At 39.2% G+C, this 12,878-nt stretch overlaps 1 protein-coding gene across 3 annotated transcripts in view; it reads left to right on the top strand.

The window, feature by feature from the left end:
• Nucleotides 1–12,878, top strand: part of slc8a2b (solute carrier family 8 member 2b) — a 235,872-nt gene that overhangs the window by 185,887 nt on the left and 37,107 nt on the right. For all 3 annotated transcript variants that reach the window (XM_061877530.1, XM_061877531.1, XM_061877532.1), the window contains 6 exons: nucleotides 915–1,052; nucleotides 2,301–2,528; nucleotides 4,899–5,288; nucleotides 6,216–6,341; nucleotides 6,402–6,597; nucleotides 9,673–9,803. In XM_061877530.1, the coding sequence (XP_061733514.1) occupies nucleotides 915–1,052; nucleotides 2,301–2,528; nucleotides 4,899–5,288; nucleotides 6,216–6,341; nucleotides 6,402–6,597; nucleotides 9,673–9,803 (1,209 nt within the window). The remainder of the gene's footprint in view (nucleotides 1–914; nucleotides 1,053–2,300; nucleotides 2,529–4,898; nucleotides 5,289–6,215; nucleotides 6,342–6,401; nucleotides 6,598–9,672; nucleotides 9,804–12,878) is intronic.

Below are 12,878 nucleotides of genomic sequence, written 5' to 3'. Positions count from 1 at the left end.
CTTCAATTTTAAAAAAAAAAGAAGAAAATGTAGTTTTAGATTGAAGAGCTTGTGGTACTTTTATTCCAACGAGGGTACTCTGTATCTAAGCGTACATTTCTTAGACAACTTTCTACATAATGATAGATAAAAGTCACCAAAGTATCTTTTTGAGTAATGTACATCAAATGAATATGTAAAAAAAATATGGAAAACAATTGCAAATCAGTAGAAACATGTGCATACTTTTACAAAGTATAGTTTAATGTTTGTATTAGATATTGTCAAAATGTTGTCTTTTTTTTAAAAAAGGAGCAGATTAAGACAGTTTATTGGAAAAATTCATTATTCTGAATAATTTATTTTGAATTATTAAGATTTTATAAAAGTATTGTGGGTATTGCATTATGTTTCGGTTTGTTATGATAACAACATAAAAATAAAATGTTGTGACCGGCTCTGTCAAACATGATACACATTGAAAATCAGCTATGGAAATTTATTTTTGTAAAAACAAAAAATAATAATAGTAACTGTTCAGAAGGACCAATTAAAGCTCCAGTTTCATTAAAGTTGAATTCTCATGCTGTCTGCGGAATTACCTGCTATGGGGAGCCAAGGAGAAGCCCATGAGATTATTTGTAACTGTATTTGTGTATGTTTTGTAACTGGATCTGTGTATTATTATTTTACTTTGAACTTTTGAAAAGGACCCCAGCAACACTAGCCTGGCGTTTGTGCGTCGGCTAAAGGGGAGCCTTAATAAACAATAAACAATGAGAATATTGTATTTTAAGATCGTGATGGTGTTGACATTTTGTTGGTATTGCAAAAGCAACCTCTTAGATATGCTGATCCAAAAACAATTTGTGTTACGTACAGTTCAATAAGAAGGTTGTCGTCATGTGTTTTCATTGTGTGCGTTTGGCCAACAGGAGAAGGAAGTGACCATCACTTTGCCAAATGGCGAAACATCAGTGGCGACTGTTCGAATCTGGAATGAAACCGTGTCTAATCTCACCCTCATGGCTCTGGGCTCCAGCGCCCCAGAGATCCTGCTGTCTGTTATAGAGGTACATGTACACACAAACACACACACACACACACACACACACACACGCGCGCACACACACACGCACGCGCACATTCTTGTATGTTACCTTCTTGTGAGCTCCAAATATTACCTCTTTAGGACCACCCTTTCTAGATATATATATATAGATTTGTATTTAAAAGATTAATGATATATACAAAATACAAAAAAGCTTGTTGTGAAAAATGAGTTGGAATTTCACAACAAAAAGGTCACAGTTTCACAAGACCAACTTAGAATTTTGTGACTATTATAATAAAAGTCATCATTTTACTCAACGCAAGTCAAAATTTTACAAAAAAACCTGAACATTTGTGCAATATTATGATAAAAGTTGGAATTTTTCTCAATAACATTCACAGTTTTACAAGAAAAACTTTTGAAAAGTGTCGTAATTTTACTCAACCAAAGTCACAACTTTATAAGAAAACTTAAAAATGTTATCCAAATGTTAATAGTAATCGTAATTTTACTTGGCAAAATTCAGACAAGTCATAATTTTTTCTCAAAAAATGTCACAATTTTACAAGAACAACAAAAAAACTGGCAATATTGCGATAAAAGTAAGAATTTGATACGACAAATGTCACTATTTTGCATCCAAAAGTAATAATTTTACATAAAAATATCATAATTATACGAGAAAATATTGAAATAATACAGAAACAGAAAGAATATGTTCCAAATTTTATAAGAAAGAAGTCGACACTGCTTTTCGTTAAAAAAAATTTAAAAAAATGTTTTTTTTTATTTTTCGTTTGTAATTGTTTTTTAATCTTCATTGTTTATTTCAAGTTATAACAGTAAATCTCTATATACTTATTAGTTTTTTTCTATTTTGGCCAACGGGGGTGCATTCTTTCACACACATGTTATTACATATGTCGGCCAGAGGGGGAGCACTTCACATTTTTACACACACTTGTTATTTCATATGTTGACCAGAGGGGGAGGACTTTTAAAACCGACACACAGTCCATTTGAAAAATCCCTCCTTTTTGGGACCACCCTAATTTTGATAGATTTCTCCACCAGGAGTGCAAATGACACATTCTCTATTAGATACAATGGTTTTCTTTAGTGGGACTATGATTTATCACCGGTCCTCATATGGACGGTACTTTTCCTTGTTGATGTCTCAAGAAGGGTAGAAATACAAGAACACACACACACAATCAATCTGACACTAAATAATGTGTGTTTGCATCCTCCCTGCGTGTCTGTCCAGGTGTGTGGTCACCAATTCAAGGCAGGCGAGTTAGGGCCGGGAACCATCGTCGGGAGCGCCGCCTTCAACATGTTCGTAATCATCGGCATCTGCGTGTGGACCATCCCCAAAGGCCAAGTGCGCAAGATCAAGCACCTCAGAGTTTTCTTCATCACCGCCTTCTGGAGCATCTTCGCCTACATCTGGCTATACCTCATCCTGTCCGTCATGTCACCCGGCGAAGTGGAGGTGAGTGGGACGCGGTCGTCGTCCATCAGACAAAGAAGCTCCCCGCTAGCGTTTGAGCACGGACACGCCTTCAGACAAGCATCTGTCAGACACCTGTCAATCCAACAGATACTCACCTCGTGTTGCTGGCAATCAAGCAGTCATGCCCTTCAAGTTGCTGTCAATCAAAAAGAAACCCGCTCCTCCAGCTACAATAAAGCTGTCAATTTAACACATGCACTCACCTCCTGTTACTTTTAATCAAGCTGCCGTCAATCAAATAGAAACGTACCCCTTCAGTTTTAATCAAAGACAAGACACAAACTTATATAAAGGAAGACGTATAAAGAAATAAAACTGAGGAGGAAAAATAATTCAAAAGGAACATCAATCATCAACAAAAATTAGCTTTTGTTTCTTCTGGCTGTTAACTATCTGCCTAACTTCATACGTTGAAAAACGAGTAGTGGGGACAGAATAATTAATTTATTGCCATTGCAGTTTGAAAGCTGATGTTTACTTTGTAAATAAGTAAATGCTGTCTCAAAGGAATACAACCTCGTTGAGAAATGTTGTTCTTAAACTGTTCGACAATTTGCTCAAGCATTTGTTCATGAAATGGTGACCCTTGCCCCATTCTTGTTTGTGACTGAGCATTTAATGGAAGCTGCTTTTATACACAATCATGGCACCTACCTGTTCACCTGTGGGATGTTCCAAATAAGTGTTTGATGAGCATTCCTCAACTTTCTCAGTCTTTTTTGCCACTTGCGCCAGCTGTTTTTAAACATGTTGCAGGCATCAAATTCCAAATGAGCTAATATTTGCAAAAAATACCTAAGTTTACCAATACGAACATTAAGTGTCTTTGCAGGCTATTCAATTGAATATAAATTGAAAATGATTTGCAAATCATTGTATTCTCTTTTTATTTACGATTTACACAATGTGCCAACTTCACAGGTTTTGGGTTTTGTAGATTGGGTAGATCGAGTCCTAGACTCAGATTGGTCAGATCTAGAATTAGACTTAGATTGGTGAGATCTAGTCTTAGACTTAGATTGGTGAGATCTAGTCTTAGACTTAGACTGGTTAGATCTAGTTTTAGAATTATATTGGTCAGATCTAGTCTTACACTTAGATTGGTCAGATCTAGTCTAGCGGCTGGTGCCAAACCACCAAAGATTTATACTCCAACACCAGGAGGGTGTGCCCGGGCTCGGATGGTTCAACCTGATCGTGAGAAAAATAACTGTTGGGACGCAAAAGCAAGAAAGACAGATGTTTAAGTGGAATTTCTCCTTGATAGCATTGAGTTATTGAGCGACAGAAGGATTTCTTTTAAATCAGTGGTTCTCAAATTGAGGTACGCGTACCCCTAGGGGTACTTGAAGGTATGCCAAGGGGTACGTGAGATTTTTTTGAAAATATTATAAAAATAGCAAAATTCAAAAATCCTTTATACATATATTTATTGAATAATACTTCAACAAAATATGAATGTCAGTTCATAAACTGTGAAAAAAAATGCAACAATGCAATATTCAGTGTCGACAGCCAGATTTTTTGTGGACTTGTTCTATAAATATTGATGTTAAAGATTTCTTTTTTTGTGAAGAAATGTTTAGAATTAAGTTCATGAATCCAGATGGATCTCTATTACAATCCCCAAAGAGGGCACTTTAAGTTGATGATGACTTCTATGTGTAGAAATCTTTATTTATAATTGAATCGCTTGTTTATTTTTCATTAAGTTTTTAGTTAATTTTATATCTTTTTTTCCAAATAGTTCCAGAAAGACCACTACAAGTGATCAATATTTTGCACTGTTATACAATTTAATCAGAAACTGATGACATAGTGCTGTATTTTACTTCTTTATCTCTTTTGTTCAACCAAAAATGCTTTGCTCTGATTAGGGGGTACTTGAATTAAAAAGATGTTCACAGGGGGTACATCACTGAAAAAAGGTTGAGAACCACTGCTTTCGATTGACCACGATCAGCACAAAATAACCAGCATTCCATTCGGTCATAAACAAATGCCGCAAAGGAGCAATGTTTCTAACTCGTCTTATTTGTTACTTGCTTTGAATATATGAATCAGTGCATTCATCATTACAGTGAATTAATTATGGGAAGTCTTAAATTGGACCTGTTGAAACCAGCAGAGGCCCTTCAGCTGTCACTCAAACAAAGAGACAGCCCCACTGGCTTCTGTCAAACGCCAGACACAGTCCTCCATGTTTGTTTTATTAATTCCCCCCCCTGAAAAAAAAAACAAAAAACATAAATTTAGCAAGGTGCTCCTTTTGTTTCTGATTGCCAAAGAGGATTCCTGATTGCCAAAGAGGATTCGAGAGGATTTCATCTGTTTTTCTGCATGTCTTAGGTGTGGGAAGCCTTGGTGACGCTGCTGTACTTCCCAGTGTGCGTCCTCCTGGCCTGGATTGCCGACCGCCGCCTGCTTTTTTACAAGTACATGGGCAAGCGTTACCGCGCCGACAAACGCCACGGCATCGTCGTGGAAATGGAGGGAGACTTGACGCCCAACAAGGGCGGCATGGAGATGATCGCGGACGGCAAGTTCCTGCCACGAGGTGGCACTGTAGTGCCGGCTGAGATCTATGGAAATGGTGACGGTGGAGCGGGCGTGGCGGCCAACAACGTTGGTGTGACAGCAGGGTCCTCATCGGCGGGAGCTGGGGGAAACCTGCCCAGCTCCAACAACGCTATGGCCAACTTGGAGACCAGTCGGGAGCTGGATGAGAGTCGCAAGGAGGTGGGTAAAAATACCAAAACCAAGACATAACTTTTATCATCTGTCATATGGTCTTTGATGATTCTTCCTGTAGGTTATGGGTGTCAAACTCTGGCCGGCGGGCCAAATTTGGCCCTTGAGGCAATATCAAATTAACATTAGAACTGGCCCGCCCCTGTAACACCGCATTCATCACTAATACTCATACTCGTCAACCCTCCCGATTTTCCCGGAAGACTCCCGAAGTTCAGTGCCCCTCCCGAATTTCTCCCGATTTCCACCCGGACAATAATATTGGGAGCGGGCCATAAAAGCACTGCCTTTGACGTTCTCTACATGTCGCCACGTCCGCTTTTCCTCCATACAAACAGCGTCACGGCCCGCTCACACAATATATGCGGCTCATACACACACACAAGTGTATGCCACTCATACTTGGTCAACAGCCATACAGGTCACACTGAGGGTGGCCATATAAACAACTTTAACACTGTTACAAATATACGCCACACTGTGAACCCCACAGCAAACAAGAATGACAAACACATTTCGGGAGAACATCCGCACCGTAACGCAACATAAACGCAACATAAACACAACCGAACAAATACCCAGAACCCCTTGCATCACTAACTCTTCCGGGACGCTACAATATACATCCACGCTACCACTAAACCCCGACCCAACTCAAACCCGCCGCCGAAAAGAGGCATTCAATTTTTATTTTTATTTCATTTGATATGCCATCGATATTTTTTAATTATTATTATTTACAACTCGATTTTTGCATGTCACTATAAAGTTATATAAGCCTTGCTTGGTCAATATTCAATGCAAAACTTGTTTGGGTCCCTATTAAAGGATTAATTTGTTCAACCTCGGCTCACGGCTTCGTTCAGTTTTAAATTTTGGCCCACTCTGTATTTGAGTTTGACACCTCTGCTGTAGGTAATTCGCATCTTGAAGGAGCTGAAGCAGAAGTATCCCGACAAAGAACTGGACCAGCTGATGGAGCTGGCCAACTACTACGCGCTGCTGCACCAACAGAAGAGCCGAGCCTTCTACCGCATACAGGTGACACTCCTACTGACTTCGCTCAACTGGGAACTCACATGATCTCTCCTTCTCCTCAAGGCCACTCGCATGATGATCGGAGCCGGGAACGTCCTGAAGAAGCACGCCGCCGACCACGCCCGCCGCGCTGTCGTCACTGACGAGGAGGCGCCGGAAGACGACGACCTGGCCGTGTGCAGCCGCATCTCCTTCGAAAGTGCACACAGTCAGTGCATGGAGAACTGTGGCGTCCTCACGCTGGCCGTTGTCTGCCAAGGTAAAAAAATAACTCTTTGAAGAAAAAAAAACTGAAAGTACGACAAGACGTAGACATTTTAACTTGCTGACGCAGCAGTATATTGCGATGATTCCTTTTGCTGGCCATCCCGCCTGCTAGGTACACGGCAAAAAAATTACCGTAAAAACTATGGCAAGCAATTGTTAAATAGTAACAGTAAAATCAAAAATAGTTTTTCACAGTAATAAATGCAGTGGATTCCTGCAAACCAAGAAAAAGACAAACTTTATTGATTCACAAGGGAAACTGGTCACACAGTAGCTCAGTTACAAAGGATGGAAAGGGTAATGCACACAAGGGCACAAAAAGAGGGCAAAAACAAAAGTATAAAGTTGACTAAAAAATACCATAGTAGCAATATAAAATATAATATATGTAATATTTACATATTATATATACAGTATATAATATATACTGATATATTATATTTTTATATGATATATACCAGTGGTTCTCAACCTTTTTTCAGTGATGTTCCCCCCTGTGAACTTTTTTTTAATTCAAGTACCCCCTAATCAGAGCAAAGCATTTTTGGTTGAACAAAAGAGATAAACAATTAAAATACCGCACTATGTCATCAGTTGCTGATTTATTAGATTGCATAACAGTGCAAAATATTGCTCATTTGTAGTGTTTTTTCTTGAACTATTTGGAAAAAAAGATATAAAAATAACTAAAAACTTGTTGAAAAATAAACAAGTGATTCAATTATAAATAAAGATTTCTACACATAGAAGTAATCATCAACTTAAAGTGCCCTCTTTGGGGATTGTAACAGAGATCCAGCTGGATTCATGAACTTAATTCTATACATTTCTTCACAAAAAAATAAATCTTTAACATCAACATTTATGGAACATGTCCACAAAAAATCTGTCTGTAAACACTGAATATTGCATTGTTGCATTTTTTTTTCACAGTTTATGAACTTACATTCATATTTTGTTGAAGTATTATTCAACGAATATATTTATAAAGGATTTTTGAATTGTTGGAATGTTTAGAATATTTAAAAAAAATCTCACGTACCCCCTTGGCATACGTTCAAGTACCCCCAGGCGTACGCGTACCCCCATTTGAGAACCACTGATATATACAGTAAATAACAAATCCCAATTACCATGTACAACATTACAACATATGTAACAGCTGCAGCAAAAAAAAAAAAAAAAAAAAAAGGCAGCTTAAAATAGAGAGTAGATCCAGCAGAAAATGTACATTATAAACAAAGAGAGATAGCTAACATAGAAGCGGTCAGGTAATGGACAGATATCATCTGTCTATTACAGATGATATTAGTATGGCGAGTGATTGTACAAAAACAATTATAAATGGTAGATAACTGAAATTACTATGGTTACAGTACGTAGAAAACACACGACTTTACTGTGAAAATGTAAAAAAAAAAAGTGGACACTGCATTTGCAAGTAATGTCACACACATTAAATTTAAAAAAAATACAGTAGAATAGTGTCTAAATTAGAGACTTTGCAGATTGCATATTACAATTTACAGCATACCTGTTTTAGGGGTTTGTGTTAAAGCATTAGCTTAGTTCAATTTTGGCTAACAACAGGTCTTATTGTGTTTTTTTGACAAGTGGTTTCAGACATTGAGGGGTTATGTCTATGTGCTTCACTGCAGACTGCATGGCTTGTGTGTTTAAATGTGTTGGAACTGGTTGCATGCAGCTATTCAACAGATGCGGAGCATTTAAGGCTCATTTTTAATAGCTCACTTGAAGGAACATGTTGCGGAAGGCCGTGATGTGATTTGTCCAGTGAAAGGTTGTACAAATGCTTTCAAATTAAAACCCTCATGTATCGCTAACATGTCTCGGAAACAAAGGCATTTTGCAGATACTAGTATTGATGAAAGAGAAGCAGTGGTTAATGCTTATGCCTCACAGTGAGGTAGTCTTGGGTTCGATTCCCAGGCTAGGGGTCTTTCTGTGTGGAGTTTGCATATTCTCCCCGTGACTGCATGGGTTTTTTCCGGGTACTTTGCCTTTCTTCCACCTCCAAAAACATGCTCCTCTGTATAGGCTGATTGGCAACACTAAAATTGGCCATAACTGGTTTTACAAAATTTCTGGCAACCATCCATCCATTTTCTACTGCTTGTCCCGTTCGAGGTTGCTGAAGCCAATCTCAGCTGCATTCGGGCGGAAGGCGGTGTACACCTTGGACAAGTCGCCACCTCATCACAGCACAGGGCCAGCACAGACAGACAGACAACATTCACACTCATTCACACACTAGGGCCAATTTAGTGTTGCTAATAAGCCTATCTCCAGGTGCATGTTTTTGGCGGTGGGAGGAAGCCGGAGTACCCGGAGAGAACCCACACAGTCACGGGGAGAACATGCAAACTCCATACAGAAAGATCCCGAGCCCGGGATTGATCCCAGGATAACGCAGGACCTTCGTATTGTGAGGCACATGCACTAACCCCTGTACACCGTGCTGCCAGCTACCGGTGTTTTATTGTAAATTCTATATGTTTTTTTTAAACAGGTTAAAAATACATCAGGTTTTTTCATAGTAATTTACCGTAAGCAAAAACATTAATCAAATGTAAAATGAACAGATTCAACATCAACATACCCTAAAGTCCTATACATCGTGACTGTATAGGTGAATTCCTTGCAACCACATGTGCTGGTATTTTTCCATATATTGTGCAGATTTTTTTTTTCATTGTAGAATTCATTGGGTTGCTTAATTGTTAATTTTTAGTTTACATTTTACTTTTGTTTCTGTATGTAAACATCTGCACTGCAACCACATATTCTATCCTATCCTATCCGTAACTGCCCTACAGTCCAATGAAAAAACGGCACGTGCTGCAACACTACAGGAATTTGTTTGTAATTAGGAAATGACTGCTGTGTATTAAATATAAATATAAAACATTGTAAAAACTCAAAATACAGCACCATCTGCTGGGTCGGATGGGGCGCTGTTCTCACTGCCTTTTATAGCACTTTTGTATTTCCACAATGAAAACCACGTTCTTTCAAGTAACTCTATGACACTTGGCCGCACTTCTAGGGGGCCTGGGAGAGAACACTTTCTACGTGGATTACAGGACCGAGGACGGTTCGGCCAATGCCGGCTCCGATTACGAGTACAGCGAAGGAACTCTGGTGTTCAAACCTGGAGAGACGCGCAAGGAGATTAAGGTGAGAAAACAGAGGCAGGAGGGTACTATAACTCTTGATTGTCACGCCATTGTACTCTTGGAAATAGCCTATTCGGAGCTTGAATAAAGTCCTTTCTGAAAAAGGCCCTGTAGCAACAATGGTGAATGGATGTAGATGTGGACGGACTCCACAATCATGCATCTGCATTGGAAGTTAATGAAGCAAAAAAATTCTATAAAATTGTCTCAAAAAAGTAAACTTTCTCCAGTACATTAAAATTTAAAGTTAAAGTACCACTGATTGTCACACACACACTAGGTGTGGTGAAAGTATCCTCTGCTTAACCCATTCCCTTGTTATGCCCCCTGGGAGGTGAGGGGAGCAGTGAGCAGCAGCGGTGGCTGCGCTCGGGAATCATTTTGGTGATTTAACCCCCAATTCCAACCCTTGATGCTGAGTGCAAAGCAAGGAGATAATGGATCCCATTTTTATCGATTTTGGTATGACTCGGGCGGGTTTGAACTCACGATCTACCGATTTCAGGGCAGACACTCTAACCACAAGGCCACCGAGCTGGCCTAATTACCCAAATTTGTTTAACTGGTCTGAAAATGAGGATGTATTTAGTACATTTAGGGCCTGATCTACTAAGATCCAAATACCCCGCACTAATTAGCCTGTGCAAACTGTAAGATTGCATGTACTATTAGTGGCCGTATGCTGCTTGTGATATACGAAGACTACGTAAACACATACAGTTAAAATGGGGTTTGAGATGGTCATTTACTGAGCATTCATGTTATCATGCGCCTTCCACTTGTTGGGTTTTATTTCTTTTTCAAACAAGCGGTAGACATTTACCTCTTTCTGTGGACATTTATCTTAGCTTGACAAAGGTGCGTTCAGAAGAGAGGCTGGCATATGGACTGAAATTAATGGCAAAACTCCACACAAAGATGTTTTTACTCATTCCCAACAATTTGCAAGTGAAAAAAATATTTTCTTCAAATAAAAAAAAAATAAAAAAGATTTGCAAGTATAAAAACTATTTTTTGCAAGTAAAAGAAATAAACGCAAGTTTAAAAACAATTTTCTTCACGTTAAAATTTTTGGGAGTAATATTCCACCCCTTTGAAAGTAATATATCCACATACTAGCACTCAGAGTCAATTTAAATACGTCAGCTATTGGTATTTGCGCATGTTGCCATCCACCAAAAATAACAAAGAAGGAGAAGGGTGGGGAGTAAAATGGCAGACAGAAGCTCTAACTAAATGAACCAGTACGTTTCCAGTTTTAAACTTAAAGGAAATAGTTTTTTTATTTACGAATCGCTGGGTGTGAGAACATTTTTTTTTGTGTGTTTGTGGAGTTTTGGCAGTAGTTTCACTCCATACTGGTACTAACTGCAAGTGTGCGCTCCATACGCAAGAAAATAAATAGGCCTATATAGGCAGTGTGAGACAGTAGGTCTAATATTTTTATTTTTGACAGTCTGTCATATATGTTGACAACCATACGTAGGATGAAGCTGCTGCGCAATCACCACCTTTCTCACAGCCATGTGCAGGGCCGCCTTATCGCACGGGCTCAGCCCAGGGACCCCACCCAATCAGGGGCCCCCCGGTTTTGACGGCGGAATACAGTAATTGGTGTTCATAGCTTTGTCTAGCGATTGTGTGCGCTCTCTCTCTCTCAGCTGCTTTGATTTATCTTACTCCGCCGAACATATCTCGAATCCACTTTGCCTTTGTGAGAGACCAGTATACTACTAGTGAGCTAAAATCACAGGCAGTCTCCTGGATCGTCAGCACTTTACTTGAAATTGACTGGATTCTATTGCACGTGCACGGACGTTCATGCACCTGTCGCTAAGGAGATGTATTCATGAACTAAATGATTTTTTAAATGGGTGATATTTTTTCTTTGTTGCTGTTCTGTTGAGTAAAATCATGTTTTTATTTATTTTTATATTATATATGTATGTATGTATGTATGTATGTATGTACAAACCCTGATTCCATATAAGTTGGGAAATTGTGTTGGATGTAAATATAAACGTAATACAATGATTTGCGTATCCTTTTCAACCCATATTCAATTGAATGCACTACAAAGACAATATATTTGATGTTCAATCTAATAAACTTTTTTTTTTTTTTGCAAATAATAATTAACTTACAATTTTATGGCTGCAACATGTGCCAAAGTAGTTGGGAAAGGGCATGTTCACCACTGTGTTACATCATCTTTTCTTTAAACAACACTCAATAAACGTTTGGGGACTGAGGAAACTAATTGTTGAAGCTTCGAAAGTGGAATTCTTTCCCATTCTTGTTTTATGTAGAGCTTCAGTCGTTCAACAGTCCGGGGTCTCTGCTGTCGTATTTTACGCTTCTTAATGTGCCACACATTTTTGATCTGGACTGCAGGCGGGCCAGGAAAGTACCCACACTCTTTTTTTTTTACGAAGCCACGCTGTTGTAACACGTGCTGAATGTGGCTTGGCATTGTCTTGCTGAAATAAGCAGGGGCGTCCATGAAAAAGACGGCGCATAGATGCCAGCATATGTTGTTCCAAAACCTGTATGTACCTTTCAGTATTAATGGTGCCTTCACAGATGTGTAAGTTACCCATACCTTGGGCACCAGTGCACCCCCATACCATCACAGATGCTGGCTTTGAACTTTGCGTCGATAACAGTCTGGATGGTTCGCTTCCCCTTTGGTCCGGATGACACCATGTTGAATATTTCCAAAAACAATTTGAAACGTGGAATCGTCAGACCACGGAACATTTTTCCACTTTGCATCAGTCCACCTTCGATAATCTCGGGCCCAGAGAAGCCGGCGGCGTTTCTGGATGTTGTTGATAAATGGCTTTCGCTTTGCATAGTAGTGCTTTAACTTGCACTTACAGATGTAGCGACGATTTGTATTTAGTGACAGTGGTTTTCTGAAGTGTTCCTGAGCCCATGTGGTGATATCCTTTAGGGATTAATTTCGGTTTTTGATACAGTGCCGTCTGAGGGATCGAAGGTCACGGTCATTCAATGTTGGTTTCCGGCCATGCCGCTTACGTGGAGTGATTTCTCCAGATTCTCTGAACCTTTT

This window comes from Nerophis ophidion, linkage group LG18, assembly GCF_033978795.1.
Source record: "Nerophis ophidion isolate RoL-2023_Sa linkage group LG18, RoL_Noph_v1.0, whole genome shotgun sequence".
Classification (NCBI taxonomy): Eukaryota; Metazoa; Chordata; class Actinopteri; order Syngnathiformes; family Syngnathidae; genus Nerophis; species Nerophis ophidion.
Note: the sequence above shows the minus strand (reverse complement) of the source record. Positions and strands in the feature narration are given on the sequence as shown.